This window comes from Lygodium microphyllum, chromosome 20 (genome assembly GCF_053477565.2).
Source record: "Lygodium microphyllum isolate KBCC chromosome 20, Lygodium_microphyllum_v1.1.10, whole genome shotgun sequence".
In the NCBI taxonomy this organism is placed as follows: Eukaryota; Viridiplantae; Streptophyta; class Polypodiopsida; order Schizaeales; family Lygodiaceae; genus Lygodium; species Lygodium microphyllum.
This window is the reverse complement of record NC_141154.1, coordinates 32,291,595-32,319,326: the sequence shown is the minus strand read 5'-3', so window position 1 is coordinate 32,319,326 and position 27,732 is coordinate 32,291,595. Positions and strand designations below refer to the sequence as shown.

Genomic DNA, 27,732 nt, shown 5'->3' with positions numbered 1-27,732 from the left:
CCCATTTCGATAGCTAGGAATTTGGTAAGACAATAACGTTGGAGGCAATAGAAAGTAGATTGCAGCTTAAAGCTGCACATGATTTTGCCTAATACTGAAAATATCTTTTCATATCCACGTGTCATATGCTTCACATATTTTTAAAACTTTGCAGAGTCTTTTGTCACTCTTATTCTCTATTAAGCATAACATGCACCCACATTCGAGAGTGTGCATGTGCATCACACGCACACACACATTCAACAAACCAAAAATCAATCGCAAGGTTATGAGACATGAAGGTTGCCATGTTGTATAAAGGTGAGAAACATAGTGCCTTTGGCTACAAATACCTCCACAACGAAATTTTTCTCTCATTACAATAGAGACGGAAAAGATAAACCATATTTACTAGATTAAAATGAACCAATTTGTTAAAAGTGTTTTCAAAGCGAACCAATTCACAACTTGAAGTTGACTTTAAAATTCTATTGGACAAAGGTTCAAATCACAATAATACCTTTGTCGTCTTGAAGGCTACTTTTCTAATAAAACTACTCATTTCCTCTATAAGGGAGGGGGGGTTAGCAACATGTAAAATTCTATCACTAATGCAACATGCACTATTGCATATGTGACATTGTGTAAGTGACACAACTTATAGTTCTATCTACATTGTTACTTAGGAAAATAATCAAGCTGTGATGCATTTAGTGATTGCTAAGCCTCTAAAATAAGGGTTACCACACTAATCTCAAATTGTAGTTCATTAATGCCTATACTATTCTTCTTAAAACAAACCCAAAGAGTAATTACTGCTAATTATAAAATTGAATGGCTTTATTTTTACACAATAGGACAAATGCTCCAAGATCCTCTATATATAGAATCAATTGTGGGCATCCCTTCATCCGCCCCACCGCCCCTCTTCTCCCTAAAATCTTGGCATCCCAAAACACGCGAGCAAACCCTATGATATGTCTCATACATCTTCACTCAAGAAACTCCCCTTAGAGCCTAACCCATCGGCTCTAAGAGACTAGTACACTTAGTCTCCTCCCAAGACAAAAGAGGTAGTTTCCCTCCGATGGGAGGTCTCTTACCAAGTAAAATGTATTTTCTCACCAAAGATGAATACATAGCATCCATAATGCAAATATCTAAGATACTTAGAAAAGGGTTAAGTCCTTGCAATCATGATCCACCTCACAATTCTCCTCCATCACCTTCCACATATGATCCTAGTGCCCAAGTCTACAATCCAAAAGGAGATGCACATCATTAGATATTATGCTAGTGCATGATTACAACCCCCAACTAGAAGAAGATGCACCAACTTCAAAAGGATAAGCTATCCAATGTCGTCATTTTTCTCAAATCTAGTACAAGATATGTATGATTCAAATTGGAGATGCCACATGTAAGGGTATCCGACCCATGCATATCAAGCCTCCAATTAGTTGGGTGGCCACATACTTGCTAACATGTCAATACTTATTGGGCCATCGATGCTACACACTTTTGCCACATGTACCTCAAACTATCCAAACATCTTCTTTGGGGTAAACACACACAGATTCACCATGTCACACGCAATGCAATGCTACATGCCCTAGTAGTCAACCTTAAGCCTATTAAATGTCACCCAACTATTTGCCACCTCACTCATTCTTCACAACTTGATCTAATTGAATGTAGCATGTTTTGGCTACAAGTGGGATCTTATTTAGGGGTTGCAACCCAACCTCACTCCAATTGGTCCTCATATGAGGTAGTCCACTCTTGGAAGAGCAGAAATGCCACAACTATGCCTAGCTCATATAGGTTCTCATACATGATATTCAATCACAATTTTCAACATTTCGACCTTGCAACTAAGTTGTTGGGCACATTTCGTCGACAACTATGCAAGTCAAGTTCATCTTGACATATCAAGCTTGACCATGAGATCCAAGAGTTCAAGATCAATGAGAGGGCCAACTTCACAAAGAAGTTGGCTAAGTATCAATATTCCCTCACCCAATTTGTGACCTTTGGTCCACCAAATTTAGATGGCAATCAAGCTACTTTGTCAAGACATAAGCTGCGTAGATTGTCTCATAACCACAACTATCCACCTATGAATTTGTATGTCAACTATTGTGGTATGCAAGGTTTTTCGATTAGGTTCAAGAAATCCATTTTGCCACCTCCAAAGGGAGCCCTTGTTTCCACCCCTCAAAATAGAATGCAATGGGGCAAGAAGGACAACAACAATAACCAATCAACTAGTGAGGAGCCCTTGTTTCCCCCCCCCCCAAAGGGATCCCTTGTTTCCACCCCTCAAAATAGAATGCAAGGGGCAAGAAGGACAACAACAATAACCAATCAACTAGTGAGGAGAAAAGTACACCCCCCCCCCCCCCCCCCCCAAAAAAAAGGATTAAAGTTAGGTTGGCAACTATCACCAAGGCAAATAGGTACTTCCAATATTAATTAAAGGCCAATCATTTTGATGTCAAAAGTTATTTAGAGGTCACAAGTAGCCCACCCTAATCCTTAGACTCTACTCCACTTAGGACCTCAAGCACAACAAGAAAGGGCAATACTATCCCTCTTTCACGAAAAAGAGGGGATCACACTCCCACAGTTGGGTTGCTTATCCCCCATAATTATAAGGTGCTCACACTAATCAACGGAGACCCATTGGTCATATGGCCACTGGTCCACCCCATTAGCCAAGTCCCATTGCAATGACCCAAGGTTTGTTTAAATGGTTTGTTGCCTCACCTAGGGGCTTTAGTCCTAAGTCACTCTTTATCTCCCTTGACGATTGGTGTAATGTGTCCTTGACCTCTACTCATGGATTGCCATCTTCCAGAAGTGTAAAACTAAAAGTGGCCGAGCCACTTTCTAACTGTTTGAGCATATCATGAAGCATACCACCTCCCTGAATTCAAATTTCTATGACATTGATGGAGATGTTACTCCTCTTCCAACTTGTGTATATTCTAGGATTACCCCTCCTACATGTGTATCATTTGAGTTCTAGTAGGGCTTGCTTAATCTTGTATAGTCTTTTCTAATGCACGTTCTCACTCCAGCTATCTTACATCTTAAGCCTACTAGGTCTGATGTGGTACTGATGCTTTCAATTAGGCACTAACAACAATAGGGACTTACTAGTTTTGATCCAAGTAGAGACTTAGATATTTTGGCACTTTCATATTAGTTTCCCCTGTGGTTGACCCAACTTCTTGCACTAGCATGGAGTCTTTTTCTCTCAAAGCTAAGTTACAACCTTCCTTGGGACTAGCATGGAGGTTTTTCATTTCACATGTTTCCAGTTGGACATGTGCTTCACTCTTTCCAGTGGATGATTCTTCTCTCCCCTTCAACATCAAAGTGCTATGGTCAAATATAGTTCTTACTTCTCTTGGTGCCTTTAAGATTTTTGTCACAATATTGAGACACTCGTGCATTTGCATCATTATCTGTTGGCAACTTGATGATCATTCTTGTAAAAAGGGTACTTGGACAAGTCTACGATGTTTGTTTTAAGGCCATTGCTCAAGTGGCACCACTGCTCTGCATTTTATTCTTTTTAGCATGACACTTTGGGAAGCATATGAAGGCACCCTTGGTCCGGATGCTTGGTTTCATTGAGATGGCACCTATCAAGTATAAAAAAGGCTAGACTTTTTTTTTTTGGGGGGGGGGGGGGGGGGGTTGGGGTTGAGCCACTAAAATAATGGTTTGCGCTAAAATCAAATCACACTATATTCATTACTATGATGTTTTCCTAACAATAGCCTTAAACATCAATAAATGATTATTAGCACAAATACATGGCTTTATTTTTAATACCAAAACAAATAATCCAAAATCCTCTATAAATAGTGTTAGTAGTGGGCATCTCTTCATCTTGACTTGATCATTCACTATTACCTTCACCCCAAAACCACCTCTCCTCGCCACTACTGTCCATACCACATTTAGAACTGATAATTCCCCACTCTATCTTAGCCACCATCATCTACTTATCTTGCCTACCAAAGGATATTGCTACCAATTAGGACCTTTAATGCTACCACATCCTATCATCCACATCCATTCATTGTCATCTACATGTTACTGCTCAAGCCATGTTCCAAAAGTGTTTTGCATTGTCCTTGTTGCATTTGGGACTAGACACTAGCCACTCAAATAATGTCATCAACTCAACCTATTGTCACCATCATTGGCTATCATTTTTTTCATGGGAAGACTTGTGCTTTTCAATCTAAGATCTACATTTTGTTGATCTACATCTCTACAATCAAGCTCACCTTGGAGGACTATGTTTTGCTCTATTGTCCACATCATCATCCTTGGTATACTATTGTTGAACTATAGAATGCATCATGAGTACGACACTCGGACATCATTAACCTCTACAGTATGTTTACTTGCAAGCTAAAACATATGCATTGCTAGAACTTACTCTAGTAGGAATTAACTTTCCAACTTGTCTTCATTCATTATGGTATCTTTAGATTCATACTAATGTGAGCCATAACGCCATTTTTAGTGGTAAATGCATACAAGATGCAACACATAGTTGTCTTGTTTATGTTGCGTATAATTGTCATGTACTTTAGTTTAGTTATGTAGCTTTCAAGAGAACCATGGCTATGCACTCATTAGCTTCACTTAACCATAGATCACACTTGCTTTTCATAAGGCCATCCATAGAAAAGGAATGGGTGGGGTCTAAATCGAATAAGATGCGTATATTAGCATATGCAAAGAAACATATAAATATTGCATATTCTATGTATGAGCTTGTCATTAAGTACTATTAGTAACTAGTATCACTTTTGACCACATTTGTGCAATTATAATGTGTCCAGTTGTGGATTGTAGAAATGTACTGGGGATGAAAGCAAATTTCTTTGGATAAATTACTATGTGGAGATATACATGTTATTAATGATAGCCCCAAGAGGAGGCTAAATCAGTTTTGTGGAAGACTAAAACTAAATTAGAATGCACCTTCATTCATTTAGATATACAAAGTCGTACTTCATATCAAGCAATTTGTCTCTTATGATTGGTATTTTACTTTATGCTTGGTTGCAAAAAGTTGCATGCCTTGCAGCACTAGTTCCCAGTGGAAGGTGAAAGGGCTGTTCATAGGACATTAAGTAAAACCAGTCTAGGAAGGGTTGGAGGTTTGGAGCATTGTCAATTTAAGGGAATGTGGTTGGAAAGGGCAATGGAGAAGCAAAACCAAGAGCTTCAAGAATAATCTCTCCAGTCTCCACCAAGAAATGACATAGTACAAACCAAACACCTACATTGCAGCTCAACCATAAGCTGGGATTGTGAAGATCACCTTCTACAAGGATCATTTTCTCCAGCTTTCTGTGGCTTCATCATCGTATATATGGATGTGCACAAGGTATGCAATGTGCTAAAGACTACTTGATTCATGGGATGCCTCATCCCAAGCCCAAGTTGAGATAGGAGATACTCTCAAAGGCTTAGGGGAGCAAGAGAGATTTCATATAGGGGGAGAGATCCAATCCCCCATACCAGATTAAGGCACCTCCTCAGCCAAAGATGTTTAGGAGATTCATGAATCTGGCCCCATGCAGCAGTGATTGATACACAAGACAATGCAATGAGATGATGTTGAAACACCAAGAAGATGCCCTTACAGCATCTCATTTCTGTGTACATTGTTCTGTGATTCAAGTTATTGGGCCAGTTTGCAATGGTCCAATGTGATGCTATTGGCCCTAGGTAAAAAGTACCACACAACTGGAGGCAGTCATATAACTGACAACATGAGATGAGATGAACTTGATAGGAACCAATCGCCCAACAAATTAGTGCCACGCGCTTAAGCAATTCCCAAAGACTGAGCCAGTCACTCATCCTCAGAATGATGTCCCAGTAAACAAAAAGGAGCCATTGAATCCTCTCTTGCTTGTTTTAATACTTTGCACAGGTGGAACATGCACATGCTCAAAGTAAACTGAGGCAGTGGCATGGTTGCTGGTGATATAAATTTGGTTGGCCTTTCCCATTTTATAGAGCTAAGTGTAAAATTGTGAAAGAAGTATGCTTAGAAGCCACTGCAAGCAATTGTCTTCCTCCGATACTACCACAATGTGACACGTATGCATTGCATTCTCTTGACCAACATATTTTTCAGTTACCCATCAGCTATGCCATTCGAAGAGCAGAGAAAATTACAAGAAGCCACATGAGCCCCGTCTTGTCGAATGCATCCCTTGCATCGATAAGACTTCAATAGGTCAAGGTGCCAAGAATGCAGCAGCTCTACATCCTTGGTCAGTGCTCACTCATGCATCCATCATATGGGCATCCAATATAATTTGAAGATGTGCTGATGACCTACAAAGATTCTGTGCATTTATACTTGAAAATTCAAAGCCACATGCTGCAATTCTTCAATTTTTTTAGAAGCTTCAATGTGCCCTGCATTTCGTAAGCCATGGCAAATTGTTCGGTATGTCCAGTCATTAGGAGTACAACCAAGTTCAGGCATGTCATTAAAGCAGTTTAAAGCATCATCAAACCTGTCTGCTCTAATTAGTACTGCAAGCATGGCATTACAAACCACCACATTCAAATAAGATTTGCATTTCTTCAAAGCCTTGAATGTCTCCCAAGCTTTTTCCACATGTCCTGACTTGCCATATCCATGAATTAAACCACTGAATGTGTATGTATCTGGCAAACAACCTCTGGACTCCATATCCTTAAGAAGTGAGTCCACATGTTCTATCATGCCAGCTTTAGCAAATGAATGAAGCAGAATATTGAATATGATTGTGTTTGGATAGCATCCAGCTCTCTCCATCTCCTTAAACAACAAGTATCCCTCCTCTAGCCTCCCAGTCCTGGTAAAACCATCAATAAGCGAGCTGTAGGAAACAATGTTTGGGGAATGGCCAGCCTTCTTCATTTCCTCGAAATAAAGGAGTGCATCGTCAACAGCTCCAGCTCTGCAAAGCCCAGTAATGAGAGATGTATAGGTAATAACATCTGCCATACCTGGCTTTTCTTTCACCTTTTCAAATAATGCCCTGGCTGCACCCAGTTTATTAGCCTTTCCCAAACTGCGTATAAGAATTGAGAAAGTAAATGAATCAGGAGAAATGCCTTCTTCTGCCATATGTTCTACAATATAACTTGCTGCTTCAATGTGGCCAGATCGTCCAAGTGCCATGAAGAGTGTGTTATACGTAATCAAATTGGGCCTTAAACCTGCAGCTCGCATGTCCTTCCACAATTCATATGCTTCATTCACCAGATTTGCCTGTCCCAGAACATTGATAAGTGTACTGTAAGTTACAACAGTTGCATCAATCCTCCTGTCCTTCATTTCATCGTAAATCCTTAGAGCCTCCATTAGATCACCACTTTTGCCTAAAGCATCAATAAGAGTATTGTAAGTTATGGCATCTGGTAGTACACCTCTGATCTGCATTTCTGTAAAGAGCTTCTGTGCTTCCACTAATCGACCTTCCAGAGCAAAACCTTTTATCACAGAATTGAAGAGACTAGCTCTTAATGCCCCCGACTTTGATATAAGCTCCTGTAACAGTGCACAAGCTACATCAACTTCGCCATTATGAGACCAAGCAAAAATCAACTTTTCCAATATATTTGCATCTGGAACTCGACCCTTCCGTTTGAGTTCACTATAAAGTTCATAGGCATCCTTTGCATGCCCTGCTTTGACAAAGCCTTCTATCAATTCTTTAAAGACAGACATGGCAGTGTAAAGACCATTTTTACTTGCCTCCTCAAGGAACTTGGCTGCCAGACCTATATGTCCTGCCTTACTAAGATTTGTCACTAATACATTATACATAGACTTCTTATAAATCCCACCCATCCCTTGCATCTCTACAAAAACCTTGAATGCATCTTCCAACTGTCCTAGTCTAGCCAGTCCTCGGACAAGTTCATAATGTGCATCCACAGAAACAAGCTTCTCTCTGATCTTCATCTCTTTAAAAATTATAAAAGCTTCTTCTACTTTGCCTAACTTGCAGTTAGACAAGATGAGAAAGGTTTCATGGTTAATTTCTTCTGTCGCTGCATCAAGGCTTGTACTAGCAATGGGCAATCCTCCACTCTTGCCTTTGGAATCACCGGAACTGCCTGAAAACAATCCAAACGATTCATTTATGAGAGAAAGAAATAGCATGTTATGCTTAGACATTACTGCTCTAAATCAATCTATTGATCTCTAAATGACAGCCCACAACCATTCAGTATATATTGGGAAAACTTTTTCGGCAAGCTTTTCCGAATTTATTTCTACACAAGGCAAGTTTCAAGACTCAATATGCAAATCTCACACTTAAATTTACACTAAATACGCCTTGTGTATGATCACCATAATTTTCCCATTCCAACCATATTGATTCCATAAGGGAGATGTTCTTCGAGCACATTATAAATAAGAAACAAACAAAATGGGGCAGTGTCCATCAAGTCCAGCAAATGTTTAAAAACCTTTACAAAGGTACATGTGCCCTAAGGATAAATGATCTCCCACTCAATGCAAGATACAACTCGTGTTCCTGTATACTTGCAAGCCAAATATGACTTCTTGTCCACCTTTCTTAAAAGTCTAGGCACGTACACATAGGTCTCTTCTTGATATCAACCTCAAATGTTCAGCATGAGCAAAACCCAAATCCAAACTCTTCAAATAAATGTTAAGCTCCATGGGTTTGACAACAAATTCATACACCATCCACAACACTTTGCACATAGCTTCCAAGTTTGTCAATTCTTTGCCTTGCGAAGTGTTGGATGTTTGGCCTACATGTGTGCCGTCTCAAGATCCCTCTACATCACATTGCTCTAGAGGTTCTTCTTGTCCTTTATATGTGTTCACCTTAAAATTTCTGTTTTGCTCCACAATTAGACCAGTAAAGCCTAATTGAATTAGCTTCACAAGGCCAAACTCTTTGCCACTAGTTTCATTGTAGGTGCAGTGAAACTCCACCCATTAATATCTACTTCCATATACAAAGGCACACCAAAAGACTAAGAGCTAACTCTTGGCATGCTTAGCACCACCAAAGTCCTGTTGGACCAAAAGAAAATGTTGGCTAACCAACTAAAAAACCCGAAATCTGATGGGTATCTATCAAGGATTTCCAATACCCCTATCTGGCACAATGGCTCTTACGTGAAGCCAAGGGACCAAGGTTCACTTACAGTTCCAATGCACTATATTAGCCAGCTTATGTATGAGTGTGTGGGCTGGGCACATAGTCTATAGGCACTGATTTATTGGGGGGCTGTTTTTGGCCAATTGAGTGTTTTTATTGATTATTTGCTGATCTGACCGACCAGCATGTTTTATTATCATTTTATTCGGCTGGCTAACTTTCCCCATATTTAGGGTTATTTATAGCCAAGCTTCCTCCTCCTCCTCCATCTATTCACTTGTAGACTTCCAGAGCAGTTTCTATTGGATAGAGGGATCATGATCTAGTTATAGTGCCCACACAGCCAGTGATTCATTGTTGTATGCAACTGTCTCATCTTTGGTGTGTGGATTCCATTTCCTGAGCATATCTTTGAGTTCTCCCTTTGCAGTGTACTTTTGTTCTCTTTTCTCCTTTCTCATGTTGTGCAGTCTATTACAGCAGTTTTCTACACTTCCATCACTGCACTCACTTCTGACATGGTATCAGATCTCCGTGTTAGGTCTTATGGTGCTGTTCTCTGCTGTTGCCGGTTTGCCAACTTCTTCCACTGCTGCTGCTGATCTTCCCTGACTGCTGTGAACTGTTCCAGCCTAGGCAACCCCTATCTGCTGCTGTTTGGCCTATCGACTGCCCTAGACACTTGCTTTTTAATCAGCTATACCTGCATTTGGCTGCTGCAGCCACATTCCAGGCTGTGTTGACTGCATTTTATGCTGCTGCTACCTGGCTTTTGATTCCCAACATCTCCTTTTTCAGGTCTTGCATCACCTGGTGGCTGGGCGACAGTATTTTCAGGCAGATTTTGCTGCTTTTGGTTTTGTCTTGATTGATCTCAACTGATTTCACCTGGTTTATTCTGATTTTATCTCCTCTCAGCAGCCGTTTTTTGTGATCAGCTGTCTATCAACTGCGTGTGAACTTGTGCCAACTGCAGACTATGCTGTATTCTAGCTGTATTCTGGCTGTACTCTCTCTCTGCTTCTCTTCTTTTCTCTTTCTTCTCCTATCCTCTCTTTTCTTTATCTTCTCCTCCTATCCCTCCAAATGGCACCTCCATGTTGTTTTAGGAGCTATCGAGCGGCCCCGACCTTCCACTCCTCTTCCAGCTAATTCGGACCCTGACAACCATGAGGAAGCGATGCTTACATGGGATTCCAATGATGCTCGTGTATCTTCCGCTCTTTGCCAATGCATTTCTAAAGAGGTTCTACTGGCGGACACCTACAAAACAACTTTGGTGGTATGGGAGAAGCTTTAGATGTTGTACACGGCTCCATCAACTATGCACAATGACCCTCTATGGACAGCTCTAGCTGATGAAGTTTGAGCCTAAAGATACTGTTCAATCCTTCTTACTACAAAACAACTTTAGTGGTATGGGAGAAGCTTTAGATGTTGTACACAGAAGCTTTAGATATTGTACACGGCTCCATCAACTATGCATACAATGACTCTCTATGGATAGCTCTAGCAAATGAAGTTTGGGCCTAAAGATATTGTTCAATCTTTCTTACTGCAAAACAACTATGGTGTTATGGGAGAAGCTTTAGATGTTGTACATGGCTCCATTGACTATGCATACAATGACCCTCTATGGACAGCTCTAGCAGTTGCAGTTTGAGCCTAAAGATATTGTTCAATCTTTCTTGCTTTGTCTTACACAAGTACAGGATTGACTTTAACACATGCAGTCTGCGCTTCTAGAGACTCATCTTGTGGGCATGGCATTGTGCTCTGTGAGCTCCCTCCAGAGTTTGCTGGAGTAGCCAATGCTTTGCCACCTGATTTATTGGGGCCTATTTTTGGTCGATTGAGTGTTTTTATTGGTTATCTACTGATCCTGCAACCAAAATATTTTATTATTATTCTATTCAACTAGCTGACTTTTCCTAGATTTAGGCCTATTTATAGCTCGACTCCCTCTTCATTCATTCATTCACTTGTGCAAACTTCCAAAGTACATTCTATTGGAGAGAGGGAGCCAATGCTAGTGCCCACACAACCAGTGACTCATTGATGTACGTAATTGTCTCATGTATAGTATATGGATTCCATTTTTCAAGCATATCTCTTTGAGTTCTCCCTCTGCAATGTTCTTATGTTTTCTCTTTTCTATTCTCATGTTGTGCAGCCTATTACGTCAGTCTTCTAGGCTTTCATCCTTGCACTCGCTTCCGACATCCTGTACATGATCGATCTCCCAACACACCTCTAACTTTGCCACCATGTACATCTTTCTCTGTGCCTTGGTTGTAAACGCAGGAAAGAACGAGAGAATGATGATTGTTTGAGCTAACCAACTTGATCAATTTTCACCATGAAAATTAGGAGAGAGAGAGAGAGAGAGAGAAACTTTTACGAAAAAGAGAAAGAGAGAGAGAGAGAGAGAGAGAGTCAACACCACATTGAGAGGGGAACCGGCCTCTCCCCCTTTACAGGAATTTATTGAAACAAACCACGGGCACTGAGTGCCTGAACCATATACAAAAGGGCTGATTTGCTGCAATTCTGAAAATTAGGGTTTTTGAAACCCTGATTTCTGCACACTCTGGGCAACAAGCTAATTTTCTTCTTTAGTGCTTGGATTAGATCAAGCTAAGTAGAAAGTGCTGCTAGGATCTGAGATAGATAGGAGAGTACAAACAATGGCTAAAATTTCAACATGGAGCTTATTCCAAATGAAAAGAGAGACCTCCAATATATAGATGTGGAGCTTGAATGCTTAAAAGTGGAAAGTAAAGGTTACAAATGACAGGTGCTTGCTAACAATGACAAGTGTAGGGACACTTGTCTTTTCAAAATGACACCTCACTTTTCTAGAGAAAGAAGCTTCTAAACATTCTACTCTAAAAATCTCTCAAATGGCTAAGAATTTGAGATAGCTACTGAAGATAAAATTGTTCCTTGTGAAATCCCAAAACCTTTGACATCAACAAAATTCCCATTTGAACAACTTCCAAAAATAGTAGCCTCCTAAATTTTAGGAGTCACCAAATTCTACTATCTAAGTATAAAAGTCTTAAGTCATTCTGAGCTTTTAGGTCAATCTGACCGCCCGACTAAACTTTTTAATTTCCCTTGGACATCTCGTCAATGATGACCCAAGTATAATTATAGAGCGTTCTCGCCACTGACCAACCTTAAATAGAAAAATAAACATTTAATTATATTTTCAAACACTCACATAATAGAAATCACCTTTCAAAGTACATGAGCATCAAATTTATTTGAATCATTGAGCCAATATGTCTTAATAGCAATTTATATACAAAAAGTTGGTTATATCTCTCTCTCTTGAAATACTTCTTGTCCTCAAGACATTGCTTAAAGTATTTCTGATCCTACAATTTCTTCATAAGCAACAAGTATTTCCGGATAGTCTTTAAAATACTCTTCTAGTATCCATTTAGATCTAAATGAAAGTGATTTTTAAAATTCAAAAGGAATTTTCTAAAAGTGTTTCTTCCTCGTTTCCTAATTATATAAAAGACTATTTACACAGGTTGAAGTATCTCCTCTTGTTCATCTACTTCACGTGGATACTCTATTGCAAGTTCCAATGGTGAAGGCCCTTCATAAGGCTTCAAAAGATGGATATGAAAAGCATTGTAAATTCTCTGACGCTCTGGAAGTTATAACTAGAAATATAAATTGTGTTGTTATTGGCATGTTCTACCAAAGGTAATTACTTTTCTCATTTTTTGTTGGCTTCATGGCAATAGCACTTCAACATATCCAATATTGTGAGATTGACTATCTCACTTTGACCATCTATTTAAGAATGATAAAAAGAAGAAGTAATCTTTGTACTCAAATTTTCAAAAAGAGCTCGTCAAAAGAGACTAGTGGTTCGTGGATCTCTATCACCCACAATGAATCGTGGTAACCCATGATACTTTAAGATTTATTGAATACATATTCTAGCTATATATTGAGACTTAACAGTCTTCTTGACGAGAGCTGTCAATAATAGTCCATACGTCATCATTGCCATTTGCTAATTTTGGCAAGCCAAAAATAAAATCCATAGCAATACTTTCCTAAGGTTAACTCAGAATTAGTAATGGTTCCAAAAGCCCTACAAGCTTTCGACAATCAAACTTAATCTTTTGGCATACAAAAAATTCTTTGATAAATTGTTTAATGTCTCATCAAAGACTTGGCCAAAAAAAATACATTTCAAGTATCTTGATTGTGGAAAAAATACCACAATGAGTCATGTAAGGAGCCGCATAACATTCTTCCATTACTTTAGTAACACATAACTTATTCTCCATCAAAAGAAATCTTTCTTTGATAACATAAGAGTTTACCCTTTTACAAAGTTGTAAACTCTCCCAAATGATTTTAAAATCTTCATCAGAAATATACATGTCTCTCATACTAGTAAAATCTGTATGATAAATATAGACATTGCATGAATCTAAGGTCTTCTTGACAGATCATCAGCTACCTTGTTTTGCTTTCCAAGAATATGTAATATTTGAAAGTTAAATTGAGCTAAATAATTGGCCCATCAAATATGCTTCTCAGAAATCTTTGGTTGATTGAGAAAGTGTCTTACACTGTCATGGTCCATCTTGATGAGAAATTCTCCACCTAAAAGATAGTGTCTCCAATCTTTTAAAACTTGAATGATGGCCATTAACTCCTTTACACAAGTAGTAGCTTTCTTTTTTGCATTTTGCAACCTTCTACTTGCATAAGCAACCGCATGTCCTTCCTGGTGTATTACTGCACCAATTTAGTCTCCTAAAGCATCATATTTCGCAAAGAATGGTTTTGACAAATTAGGTATAACCAAAAGAAATCATTTGCTGATATAAAACTTTAGAGTCTCAAAAGCTTCCTTTTCTAGTTTAATCCGCCGCAATGCCACTGCTTTTTTAGTTAAATCATGCAATGGTCTAGCAACCACTACAAACCATTCAATAAATCTCCTGTAATAAGAGCATAATCCCAAGAAACTTCGAACTTCATGAACATTAGTCAATTCTAGCCATCCTACAATAGCCGTGACTTTTTCTCAATCCATCTGAATCCCATCTTTGGATTCAATATGGTCCAAGTAGTGAATCTCTTTTCAAAAAAATTCACATTTTTTGCCATTCATATAAAGTTTGTGTTTGCAGAGTTCTCAAAACACTATTTTCAAGTGTTGCTTATACTCTTTTCATCTTTTGAATGAACCAAAATATCATCAAAGAAAATATCTATAAACTTCCGATATGCTCTAAAGATTCTTTCTGTCATTCTATTAAAGGTTCCAGGAGCATTAGTGAGACTAAATGCTAGCACAAAAAACTCATACAAACCAAAAGTTGTCATAAATGTTGTTTTATAAATATCTTGAGGAGCAATTCTTATTTAATAGTAACCACTCTTCAAGTCAATCCAGTTGAATACTTTGGATCCATCCAATCTATCCAAGATATCATCAATTCTTGGAATGGAAAATCTATTCTGAATTGTAATTTTGTTGAGGACTGTGTAGTCCACACATATGCACCAAGATCCATCTTTTTTCTGCACTAAGAGGACTTCTCCAAAAGCTCATTCACTTACTCCATAATCTCCTCTTGTTATATTGGACTCACACGATAGGGTGGCCTATTTGGAGGTGAGCTCCCAAGAATGAGATCAATGTGATAATCTTCTAGCCTCTTTGGTGGTAACTCGTTAAGTAAAGTATCTGCAAAACAATCTTCATACTCCTTTAAGAATCTCATTCGCTCCTCATTCATATCTGATATGGACTCTTCAATTCTAAACTCTTTGTTAGAATCTTTAATAAAAATCAAGTACGAGGAAATAGACTTTTTCATTGCTTTACAAATTTGTATATGGGATAAGATGGGAATAAAGTTTCCTTTCACTCCCACATCAAAAGATATATTTTTATCCTTGAAAGAGAATCTTAACTTATTTTGATTCCAATCAATGACTAGATCTATTTTTCTATGCCAATGTATTCTTAATACAACATCAGAATGACTAAGATCTCCCGTGACAAAACTCTCATGATCTACATAATCTCCTATCTCAATTCATAGTTTCCCAAAAATGGGAGTAACTTTAGACTCCATTCCTTGAAAAGCAACATCTGACATTTTTGGTGTTCGAAGTCTCTCCTTTGATAGATGTAGAGCTACAAAAATCCGAGAATTGATATAATGATATGTAGCCCCAGTATCAAAATAAACGAAAACAGGTTGATTAGCGATGTTATCCCAAGCCATTACAAGCTTCATTTTCTCTGATAGAGTTTTATCCTGTTGCAAGGATTCCTTAGGTACAGCATTCGCTTGAGGTATCTTTTGGGACCGGTTTTCCTTCTTTGCCTTAGCTTTTTTTTGGGATAGCAAAGGTAGTGTACCTCCATTCTTATGCTTTGGTTCTTCTTTATCTAACTTCTTCAAACATCTTAGTCTTCTTTCTTTGTGGTTCTTCTTTTGAGACTTTACTAAGTGTCCATGGCATATGCAGCCCTTCAACTTCTAGGGCTACATCTTGATCTATTTTCAAAGTATCAAGCTTTGTCATCTTGATAGCTCATCATACTGTTGATATATGTTTTAACATTGTTTCCACGGCTTTGCTTCAGCTCATCCCATTCTTGTTGCATATCCGCTTCAAAGAATGAAGGCAAAAACTTCTTGTTGAACATCTCCTTAAACTCTTTCTAAGACTTGGATTCCTTTCCCTCTTGAACAACTTTAAGCTACCAATTCAAAGCAGCATCCTTTAGATACATTTTAACCATCCTAATCTTTGATTTTTTATATCATCTTCACTACCAAAAGCCACATCAAATTATCTAGTAAAAGTCACAACTTTCTAAGAATATCTCTTACTATAGAAAACATCAAACTTGCTGCTCTTCTCTCCCGGCTTGAAGTCTCTATTAGCATTGTTTTCCTTTGCTAAAAGCATCTTTGGAAATTCAACTACCATGGAAATGACCAGTTCTTTGACTTTCTCCTTGCTCTTCTCCATGGAGGGATTCTTGGGACAATACAAAGCAACTTGTGTATGATGAGACTTTGACATCACCGTTGGGGTGGATCCTTGAATGATAGGTGATGTGTTATCTTTCATAGTTAGTTGCATCAATAACATTGATACCTTTCATGCTGAGATAGGCCTCCATAGCCGTAATACCATCTGTCTCAAGAGCCTTCTCGATAAGAAAATTAAAAATCTTCAAAGACCTTTGCTTCAACCCGTGCTCTAGCTCTTCTCTCCATCAAAGCTTGAATTTCTAAATCGACTTCCATCTCCTTGTATCGTTGTATCTTCTCATAATCAAAGAAGCATACAAGTATAGAGTGTCGAAAGCCTTCCAATTGCTCACCAAAATTCTTCTCTTTGCCTCTTAACATGGTGAGAAAGTTAGGCCCGACGATCTTGTCACCTCAGAAAAGTTCTTGCAAAGAAGAAATCCTTGCTCTAATACCGATATAAATGAGGGAAAAAACGTGAGAATGACAATTTTTTGGACTAACCAACTCGATCAATTTTCGACACTACATTGAGAGGGGAAGAGCCCCTCCTTTATAGGAATTTATTGAAATAAACCACGAGCACTGAGTGCCTGAACCATATATAAAAGGTCTGATTTGCTGCAATTCTGAAAATTAGGGTTTTTGAAACCCTAATTTCTGCAAACTCTGGGCAGCAAGCTGATTTTCTTTTTTATTGCTTGGATTAGATCAAGCTAAGTAAAAAGTACTTCTAGGATCAGAGATAGATAGAAGAGTACAAAGCATATGGCTGAAATTTCGACACGAGGGCTCATTCCAAATAAAGAGAGAGATCTCCAATATATAGATGTGGGGCTTGGATGCTCAAAAGTGAACAGTAGAGGTTACAAATGATAGGTATTTGCTGAAAATGACAAATGTAGTGATACTTGGCTTTTCAAAATGACAATGTCCTATTCTAGATGCTACATGTCACTTTTCTAGAGAAAGAAGCTTCTTAATCTTCTACTCTAAAAATTTCTCAAATGGCTCAGAATTTGAGATAGCTACTGAAGAGAAATTTATTCCTTTGAAATCCCAAAGCCTTTGACGTAAACAAAATTTCCATTTGAGCAACTTTCAAATTTTAGGAGTCGTCAAATTTAGATTCTGAAGAGCTTCATTATATAGGTTTATTAATTCATGGTTTGTTTCTTTGATCATGAGCATCTGCTTTGACTTTCTAAAACCACTCATTATATGTGTGTTTCTAGTCAATTTGACTATTTGAGTGTAAAAGTCTTAGTCATTCTGAGCTTTCTGGTCAATCTGATTGCCCGACTAAACTTTTAATTTCTCTTGGGAATCTCATCAATGACGACCCAAGTATGATTATAGGCATTCTCACCACTGACCACCCTTAAATAGAAAAATAAACATTTAATCATATTTTGAAACACTGTAATATCTCCGCACAATAAAAGTTAGTTGGTTGGTTCGTAAGTTAGTTAGTCAAATTAATAAGTTAGTAAGATTACTAACTAAAGACTAACTAAGGTAAAAACTAACTAACATTAATTATTGATAATTTTTATTTAATTTAAAATATTTTATTTAGAAAAATCAAGAGTCGTAAATTCGATTGGCAAAGACTGTAGCTACCCTTCACGTAAATTACAACGTGAACGAGACTTATGAGTCATATTAATCACTAAGTTCATGTGTATAGTTTGGAAGGTCCAAAAATATTAGACTTTGGGCAAAGCTAGTATATTTTAGATATTTTAGATATTATTCTTTAAAAAAAGATATGGAGATTTTTAGAACTGGATGTCATTTAAAAGAAAAGACAAGTGATATTTTAATTAGTTTGAATATTTTATAAAAAGAAAAATAAAGAAAAGTGACTGGCGAAATCGCGCGCGCCGCGATCGCAGTTTACAGGCAGTAGACAGCACTTCGAACAGAGAAAAGAAGAAGGAGTGAACTGAGAGCTTTCTAACCAAGCGTCTTGGAGTTTTACCCCCCTTTCGGAGCCAATGGAACCATCAGATTTATGATCTGAGCATCAGATCACTGATCTTTCCAAGATCCCCCTCCACAAAGAGCTCCACTCCTTAACCACAAGCCCTCTTCTCTAATTCACTATAAATACGAGGCATGGGAGAGGCATATGGAAGTATAAGGAGACCCCGAGAGGCTGCGAGAGAGAGGTAGAGAGGAGGATAGTCCTCCAAGAGTTTGTGAGGAAGAGCTTGAAAGAGAGCTTGAGAGAGAGAGAGAGAGAAGAGTCACCCCGAGAGGCTGCAAGGAAGAGAATTAGCTCAATTCCCTCTATCTCGGTCCTCGACTTAACCATCTTCTCTTACGATCTTCCATCTTGAATCTATTTTACCTTCTTAATCTCTTGAGTCTATTTGCGGACGATGGCCTCCAAGCAAAGAATGTCGCGTGCGGATGACAATCCCGCAACCAACAATAAGGCTTCGAGCAAGGGCATCATCGTCAATCCAACTGCGGTTCCGGTCGTAAGTAATGTATTTTCAATTTGATAGATGCTTGCTTTGATTCTCATATGAGATTCGTTAGGCTCCATACTATTGCACGAGTATAGGTAATGGGAAAGGATAATTTTCATCTCACCTATTCGGAAGATGGAGTTTGCGAAGTACATATATCAAGGGTAGATAATTGCATCCAGTTACATATGACATATTTGCTAGTAGAGCAATTACAAGGAAGAATCAGTCAAGCGTTATGAATGGCATAGTCGTCAAAAGAATGACATTAAAAGATTGGGCATATAAGTGCTAGATTAAGGTATAGTCAAGGGTTATAGATAGCATAATTGCTAAAAGAATATGACGTTAAGAATCATGAATAGAGAAGTACTAGTTTAAAGTTTAGATACTTCAAAAGTACTTAGCCTAAGAGCCTAGGAGTCTAATTACTTGAGATCATCTCACACTTATCTTATCAAGTATTTATATGTTATGCCTATAACATATTTGATATATGAGGATAAATTTCTATTTGCCTCATGACTTGACTAAGAGCTAGTACAAGAAATTGATCATAAGGGTTAAAACTAGGATGTCTTGATATCCGTTGGATAAGGATGACTTTTGCCAATCCAAATTCAGGGTTGGGTTATCAATCAAGGTAAGTGACCTATAGAACTTACATCATGAATAGTGTTTGAACCCTTAACATATGCCCTAGCCGAAGGAAGGAAGTGTTAAGAACATGTTTGCATGGTATTGCTCTTAGATCCCAAGGGAGAGAGCAAATATACGATGGAAATGTTATATCGTCTATTCTTGCATTGTTTGGAAAGAATGCAATTGGTTTTGTTGATTGATCGAACAACATCCTAAATGTTTTTATATTCAACTGGTTATTAGTTGTTGTTTGGATGATTATTCCAAGTGCTTGTGATTTATGGTAAATGCATGGCAAGGGTCTGTGATGACAAGTCGCCATGGGAATAAAGGAATGTTTTCTTGGAAAATGATATTAGGTTGAATGCCTTGTTTGTGCTTGATTCTTAAAGGATTTAATTAAGGAAGGATATATTGTACGGGTGGATCACCTCCATGGTCGCACCGCGTAGTAACCCGAGAGGGCACTGCTCGATTCATGGGCCGAAGGTCGAGTGGTGAAAAGGCCAACCACGGGTATGATGTTTCGCTCCTAGACAGCTTGTGGGTCAGTTGGAGCTCTGGACACCCCTTGCTAGGTCAAGAATGGAGTTGAAGACCTCCGTGGCCCCCAACATCTGGGCATGTTGGGAGATCCTATTCTAGATAAAGGATTGAGTTTTGGTGCCATGTGAATTGGACCAGTTACTTCTGCAGGGCAGAAGGGATACTTCTGTTGGACAGAAGCGAAACATAATTTCTCCTGTATGGGCGGGAGACAAAGATTAACTTGAAGATAAGTTAAGGAACTTGTTTGATCTTATTTGTCAATAGATTGCTTTGCTCTGTTTTCGTGTCTGTGCTATAATTTACGCGAACGAACCTTGTTCCCTAAAAGGCTTAATTAATGAAGCTGATTTTAAGTGTCACACATAAATGTGGTAGGACCTAATTAGAAAACTAAAGCTATTAAGGGAAGCGGGTGGACGGAACCCCCGACGGGTCCGTCCTATGGCAGGGTGGTCCCAGAAAACTGGGAGGCTTCTCACAAGTTTTTATCGTCATTCGACCTTTAGGTAGCGATAGGTTAGAACCCGATTCATGCCGTTTTAGGGGACCGGAATGGGACTATGCCCTATGGGCAGAGAGGTTGAGCAACGCATCCCTCTCGTTTCCCATTCTCTTTGAACCAAGTGCGGCATAGATCTGCTTCGGGTTGGGTATCTCTGCGTAAAGTAGGATGTCCAAAACCCGATGCTAGAATGCTAATAGGAGACCTTGACAACTAGAAACCCGAATTTCAGGTCGATCCTAGTGGGTTCGGTCGTAAACGTTCCGTTGTGAGGCGGATTCGGGAAACCCTAGGCGACAAAACTCGGAACATTCCTTGGGAGTGCCGGGCAGCGACGCTTAGATTTGTTTCTCGATAGACCGCTAAAAGAGTGCCTGGAACGCCGATGGGCGGGCACCTCACAAACACTCACATAATAGAAATCACCTTTCAAAGTACATGAGCATCAAATTAATTTGTATCATCAAGCCAATATGTCTTGATAGCAATTTATATATAAAAGTTTGATTACATTGGGACAAATCTAATTATTCCATAATATATACTAAGTGGTTGTATAGTAGAGCAGTAATCAAGAGCTAACAAGCAATCGGCCAATAAGTGGCCAAAAAATGTAGGCAAGCTCACTTGGCCACCATCAAAGGGTTTTTCTCTTGAGAGAGAGAATAAAGTAAACAATCAAAAAGAAACCATCTTGACGTGCAAGGCCTAGGGATCACATCCTTTAAAACCCACCTAATCGACACACATTTCATCGCTTGAAAGCAAGGTCATCCCACCTTGAATACCAAAATAGTAATCTCCTAATTAGTTGTAGACTCCCCTTAGCCTAACCACATGCACTTTATGCTACTGTAGTTGCTGCAATCTACATACTAAGGCCCTATTATGCACACCATGATGTGATTGCCACTCTTGGACTCTTGGCTCCTAAGCCAACACGTCCATTGACAAGGATGATGTGCCCTGGTGGTATGGGATGCCAACTCTTGGGATGTGGTCATGACCCACTATGGCACTAGCTCCCAGGCTTACGAGTAAGCTTGTTTGGCTCTATGGCTAGGAGGTGAGTCTAATCTCCATTTCTTTTACATTCGTACTCATTGGTACAACTTGCATCGTGTCTCGTGTACAAGTTGGATCTTAGGGAATGTTCCACTAGGCCGCCTTAATAGATCACCTAACATGTCAACAATGACAAGTAGCCCAAGAGATCTCGTTTCAAGATTAGGGAGAAGGAAACCCCCTAGCCCACAAAGAAGAGTGAGAGAGAGCCGCAGAGGAAATGTACTACTAGGCACAAGAGAAGATAGCAACAGAGATAGGGAGATTCACTTGATGATCAATAGGAATAAGAGCGCCGGCTAAATTAGAGGCAATCAAAGAGACAACTGAGACATCAAGCCTACCACATTCCATCGATGACAAAGATAGTTGCACCTTCACCATCGATCCCCCCCCCGCCCTCTTCCCCCCAAAAAATAAGCCGCAAGTGCCCACACAATTGAGAGCCAGCTACTACAAAGATAAATGCATATGTATCTCTATCCTCCCCCAACTACCAACGGCCAACCCCACAAGTTAACTTGACGAGTTCTTAGCACTCCACAGAGGGAACTCCCCCCTTGAGAGAGATCAACAATTGGAGCATGTGGTTATAGAGTTTGTATTCCAACCACCTAACAAAGCATAAGGATACTCCCCTTCTGCAAAAGAGAGGAGAAGCCAAAAGGATATGACTTTATATGATTCCCTTTAAGGATTTTCTGACTCTCCACAGCTATAAAGATTGCAAAGAGGAGGCGAGATGGCCTTGGTCCACAACATAGTTTAATAGATTTGCAAGCTCTCTTCAATTCTCTAGAAGAAACAAGACAGCTTGGGTTGGGATATTCTCCAAAAGTAACATATATTATGTAGATTATTGGGCTTATAACATTGGGTGCCTAGTTGGCATCATTCCTGGGAAAGAAAGCCAAATTAATGCATAACTATCATGTGCGAGCTTTCTTCTCAACTCATGTATAAAATAACAGAGTGTATAGAGATTTCGTCCATACTATGGTGCTTAGACAATCAAGAAAGGAGGTTAGAGACATAGAAGAGTAGATGAATCATTTGTCCAAGGCCCTTTGGAGGTTTCACAAGAGGCCATACATTATTTTACCCTATTAGACTTCACAATCAACCCTCTAAAGACAAAAAGGAGACCATTTGGCAAAGCATTGAGAGGGCGATTACTAAAAGCATGAGCATATACTTGCTAGCCTCTTTCTCAAAGAAGGAACCTATAGAAGCTCTAGCTACCTTGCTCTCAAGCAAGTGCCCATGCAACTGCCAACAATGGATCAAACATGGCCTTTTTGCTGAGCTATTGGTATTGATTCACCCCTTTACCAAAGGCAATGGAGACATATTAAAGATGACGCACTGGGGATTGGATCCCTAGGACATGAGAGAGATAAAGAGACCATTTGGCAAAGCATAAGGAGGATGACCATTAAGAATATAGACATATGCTTGATGGCCCCTTTCTCAAACAAGAAGCTTGTAAAAGCTCTAGCTACCTTGCCCTCAAACAACTCCCCATGATGTACTACATAGAGCCTTCTTATCAAACTATGGGGATTAATTCACTTCAATCCCGACAGCAATGGAGAAAAGTGAAGATCACTCATTGGAGACCAATCACTTTGCAAGGAATTCTGTATGAGATCCTTGCAAAATCCATCAATCTCAAAGTCGCTCTTCTCATGATAGATATCATCCATCCGACCCAAACTATTTTGTTTAGGAGCATAGTATATTGAACAACATCTTCCTTTTCGAAATCCACAGTCCTTGTATGCTCCACGTCAAAAATAACATGTATGCTTCGGTACCATGTCAAAATAACACGCATGCTCTGCTAACATGTCAAAATAAGCGACAGTGCAGGGAGACAGTAGGGTTTGCGAGGAGTAACACAAAGTGTGTACGGCAAACACTAAGAGAGAACAGAAACTCAGAAATACAAGAACATGGTGATGATGCATTGAATCATGCTATGAGAAGAAAAGATAGTACAACGGAGCCAAAGCTCAAAAGATAATTGCACTCTCCTGTCTAAATCAGGCGGCAGCACCTATGGGAATCTGCACAGTGAAGGGAGCGAAACGTTGTCCTCCGGGCAATGGGCTACCAAAATAATCGCTATAAGGTCAAAGACGAATGTCAAGGGAGTAAACCGCAGTCCTTTGATACCGTCGAAGATGTGGAAGATAATCATCAATTGTCGAGAGAGCGAACCCAATCCGTTGATGCCAGGGAGCAACGTGGGCAGCAAAATGCAAATCCCAGAGTATGGGAGCTGTCAAACGCAGGGAGAGCAGCCCAAATGTTGACGTGAGGTGGATAATGATGATGTCAAATAACGGAGGATAAGCCATGCTGCAAAAACGCAGGTCCCAACAGCCCTTGTAATAGAGGAATGATGAAATCACTGACGCTCGGTGATGTAGACTATCGCCAAAGGCTATGATGTAGACGCCACGCTGGAGATGATGACGCCAGGCAAGGAGGTCTCCAACTTGAAAAACGCAGGTGAAGGTGGAGCCTGATGGAGAAGGGTGCTGACGCTAAGCAGATGATGGTGACGCCAAGTGGAAGATGCTCCAAACGCAAGGCCTCATGCTGGAATAGGGCATCTGAAGCAAAAGAGAAAGGGTGAAGGCAACCACGAGCCATGAAACACAATGTCCTTCTGAGGGGTGGTGAAAGAAGGAAGGTGGTAAAGAATGGCTGAAGAGAGTGGTGAAAAATGAATGAAGTGATTGTCAATTTATAAGCATAATCTATCTAGGATGGCGCACCATTGTGTAGGCGTCCACTGAAAAAGTGGCCAAAATGTGGACATCGGCCCTTTTTGGGGCTGTCAATGCGAAACCCTAAATGAAGTATGTGAACTGAAGAACTGGTTTCTCATCACTCTAGTTATAGGATCTCATTGAGTTACTTCTCAACTTCAAGAAGAAGGCTTGTGACAAAATCATAGTTGTCATGTACGAAAGGTGCGATACGGTACGGAACGATAAAATACGGTACTAAATGGTACCTAATGATTTTATAAGGTACGGTACGATATTGGTACGAAAAGAAAAACACGGATCTAAAGCAATGCTAACTATGGTGGACAGATGTTATACACATAAAACATGATTGAGATAAAGAATTGTACCTCAAGTGAATTAGGTTCCAAGATAGATTAACTTGGATTCATAAACACAATCTTGAGTGTCACAAAATGATGGTACCTTACATTGAAAATAGAGTCAAATACATGCTTATATAGCTTTTGGATGGTTCCACTCTTCCTCACTGTACTTATGGGATTTAAGACATCTCTTCCTAGAGCATACATCATTGTCTATCTCTCATACAAAGCCACTTATGGGCAAGTCTCTCTCCAGCCTCTATGGGTATACATTCATTCGATTTCTCAACACCCCCCCTCAAATGATGAGTCTCTACCCTTGCTGGATTTTGCCCCCCCTACATGTAAACATGGCCCAGGAGACTAGCTCTTTGGCAGCCTAGTCAAGTTAAGGCTTGAAACTTTACATCTTAGTAGGGTTTCTACAAAATCCACTTCGGGAAACAAGATCCACTAAGGGAGATCCATTATGGAAAAATCTTTGTTTGTTAGCAGCAGAAATTTCTTTATCTTCTTCTTGCTTCTTTGGCAACCTCTCGGTTTTCATGCCCTCGTCCCTTTTATTGATGCATGGTACTTTCCTTTTAGTCTTCTTGACACTATCGTTTTGCTTCATGCTTCTATGGTTGCTTTGCTTGACAAGCTCTCTTTTGACATACATGTCATAGATTTTGGGATACATGATTTGTTGGATTTATTTGGCTTGGGGTCATGGCTCATCATTACATTCGTATTGATTATTTGAGCATGGTGCAAAGAACTCATTTTGAATGCGGAAAGGTCTTACCGCGAGTATACTCGGGCAGTGTATAATCCCTTTTTACAAGTGCTTTGACAGATATTGAGAAAGGCACACAATGCTAGTGTCTAAAGACACTTGATGGCAAAATGGTTAATCACTTGGATGTCAAGAATGAAATACAAACATTGTGATGTAAACGAGATTTACGGCTTCAAGTGTAATGAAAGAGAAGGTGTGAATGGACTTTACGGCTAGGGCTTTAACCTTAGTATCACCCTAAAGGTGAGTATCGAGGGAGAGAGAGAGTGTGTGTGGCGTTTGCTTCTGCGCCGGCCTCTTTAGCAGCTTCCTTTCCATCATTCTGGTCCTGCAGATCTCTTACAATGATGGAGTCCTTGCGATGCTGAATGCTACAAGTGGGCAATCCTTGACCGATTTTTGCTGCCCCCTCGCATTGGTTTGCATCTGCAATGCCATGTGTTAACAATAAAGCTTGAGTGGCACTGCTCACATCGTCCTTTCTCTCCAATTCTGCAGGGCCATCATAGCCTTGTCCTTCACGTTTCGTGCCCTGCAACACACCAGGCACTAACAGCTCTGTCGATGCTGTCCCTTTACCTGCTTTGCCTCTGAAAGAAAATCTCTTCTTAGGAACAAGATCGCCCTGGGTGGCTGCAACCTGTGCTGTGAGGCCAGCAATGGCAGCCTGAGACGTTCTCACCTCATAGGCTGTATCGTCCCCGCAATTAGCTCCACTATCTCTATTGTGCAGCTTGGAGCCTTCTTGTGAGGAAAGAGGCTCCTCTTGTCCATTGCCAAAGCCTTGAGAGCAGCTAACTCAAATTATTTGTTTACTGGCTATTCTCAATATATGTGAAATTGTTGTCGGTTTATTAAACCATCTAAGCATTGAGTAGAGGACACCATTAAGAACCAAATCGGCCTCATTTAGCATATCACGAGCATTCGGCGCATGCCTATTTCGCGAGAAGTCATTAAGCCACATGCTGTTGCGGGAGTCCAATAAATAGACAGGCGGTCGACTCTTTCTCGCAATAGGGCAGAGGCATCCATTCATCAAAGGTGCTCTGCTGAGACGGAAGGCTAAGCATTCTGTATGCAGAGGAGGAGATGTGTCTATGCAGGCCGGGAGAAGAGGACGCACCGCCCTCATACCTGCTCCCTGAATGACTCTCGAGCATTCACCGGCAGAAAAAGTATGGAGGTCCATGAGTCGCTGCAGAACTCACTTCACAGAGCGGGGGCATAATAATCTGCAGTGTTGAAACTACTCCCCCCCAGAATGAGAACTTCCCGAGCTATGGTAGACACAATCTTGTATATGCCGCTGTGAAGACGAAGATGATGATGATGATGAGGAGGAGGAGGAGGAGGAGGAGAGAAAATTCCCAATTCCTTCTCCCCTTGCCTCTTCCTAAGAGCAACAAGCTGCAAAACCCTAGCAACAGAGCTCTAGCCTCTCTCTCTCCCTCCTACACCACCAAGCTGATTCTACTCCTTCTAAGCTAAACCACCATCATTACTGTGAGGACCAAAAAACGAGGCAGTAGAAGTAGAAGAGAGAATGAGTGTGGCTAGACATAGCTCACCATGGCTCTGATACCATGTTGAAAACACAGATCTAGAGCTATGCTAGCTATAGCGGATGGAGATTATACACATAAAACATGACTGAGATAAAGAATTGTAACTCAAGTGAATTAGGTTCCAAGATAGATTAACTTGGACTCATAAACACAATCTTGAGTGTCTCAAAATGATGGTACCTTACCTTGAAAATAGAGTCAAGCACATGCTTATATAGCTTTTGGATGGTTCCACTCTTCCTCACTGTGCTTATGGGATTTAGGACATCTCTTCCTAGAGTATACATCATTGTCTCTCTCTCTCATACAAAGCCACTTATGGGCAAGTCTCTCTCCAGCCTCTATGGGCATACATTCATTTGATTTCTCAACACAGACTAACACCCCCTCTCAGATCTGGGAGGGTCTATAGACCCAACAACCTCATGTGATGAAGCATAGAAGCCTTAGGCAAAGGCTTCATAAAGAGATCCACTGCATTGTCCTCTGCTGTCCTCTGCGGGACAACAGGCCACCACCAACTAAAAATCCACAAGCCGCTCTCGAACATAATGATATTGAACCTCAATGTGCTTCATGCAAGCATGAAACACTGGGTTCTTCACCAAAGCTAGAGCACTTTGGTTGCCCACATGCAACTCCGTAGGTCCTGTATGTGGAAATCCAATTTCTGCCAACATACGATGGAGCTAAAAAAAGCCTCCATAGCTATAGAATAAAGGGCACAATACTCAGCCTCCATAGAAGAAAGGGCCATAGTAGGCTGCTTCTTACTGCTCCAAGAGATAACTCCTAATCCAAGGACGAA

General features: G+C 40.0%; 1 protein-coding gene across 8 annotated transcripts in view; it reads right to left on the bottom strand.

Moving 5' to 3' along the window:
* Positions 1–4,867: 4,867 nt before the first annotated feature.
* The window catches only part of LOC148018814 (uncharacterized), an 81,153-nt gene continuing 58,288 nt past the window's right edge, over positions 4,868–27,732 (bottom strand). For 3 of the 8 annotated variants that reach the window (XM_087701171.1, XM_087701169.1, XM_087701170.1), the window contains exon 3: positions 4,877–8,142. In XM_087701171.1, coding sequence (XP_087557297.1) covers positions 6,383–8,142 — 1,760 coding nt within the window. In that variant the 3' untranslated portion in view covers positions 4,877–6,382. Of the gene's footprint in view, positions 8,143–27,732 lie in introns of all 8 variants that reach the window. The other 5 variants (XM_087701166.1, XM_087701172.1, XM_087701167.1 and 2 more) reach the window with 3 other exon arrangements.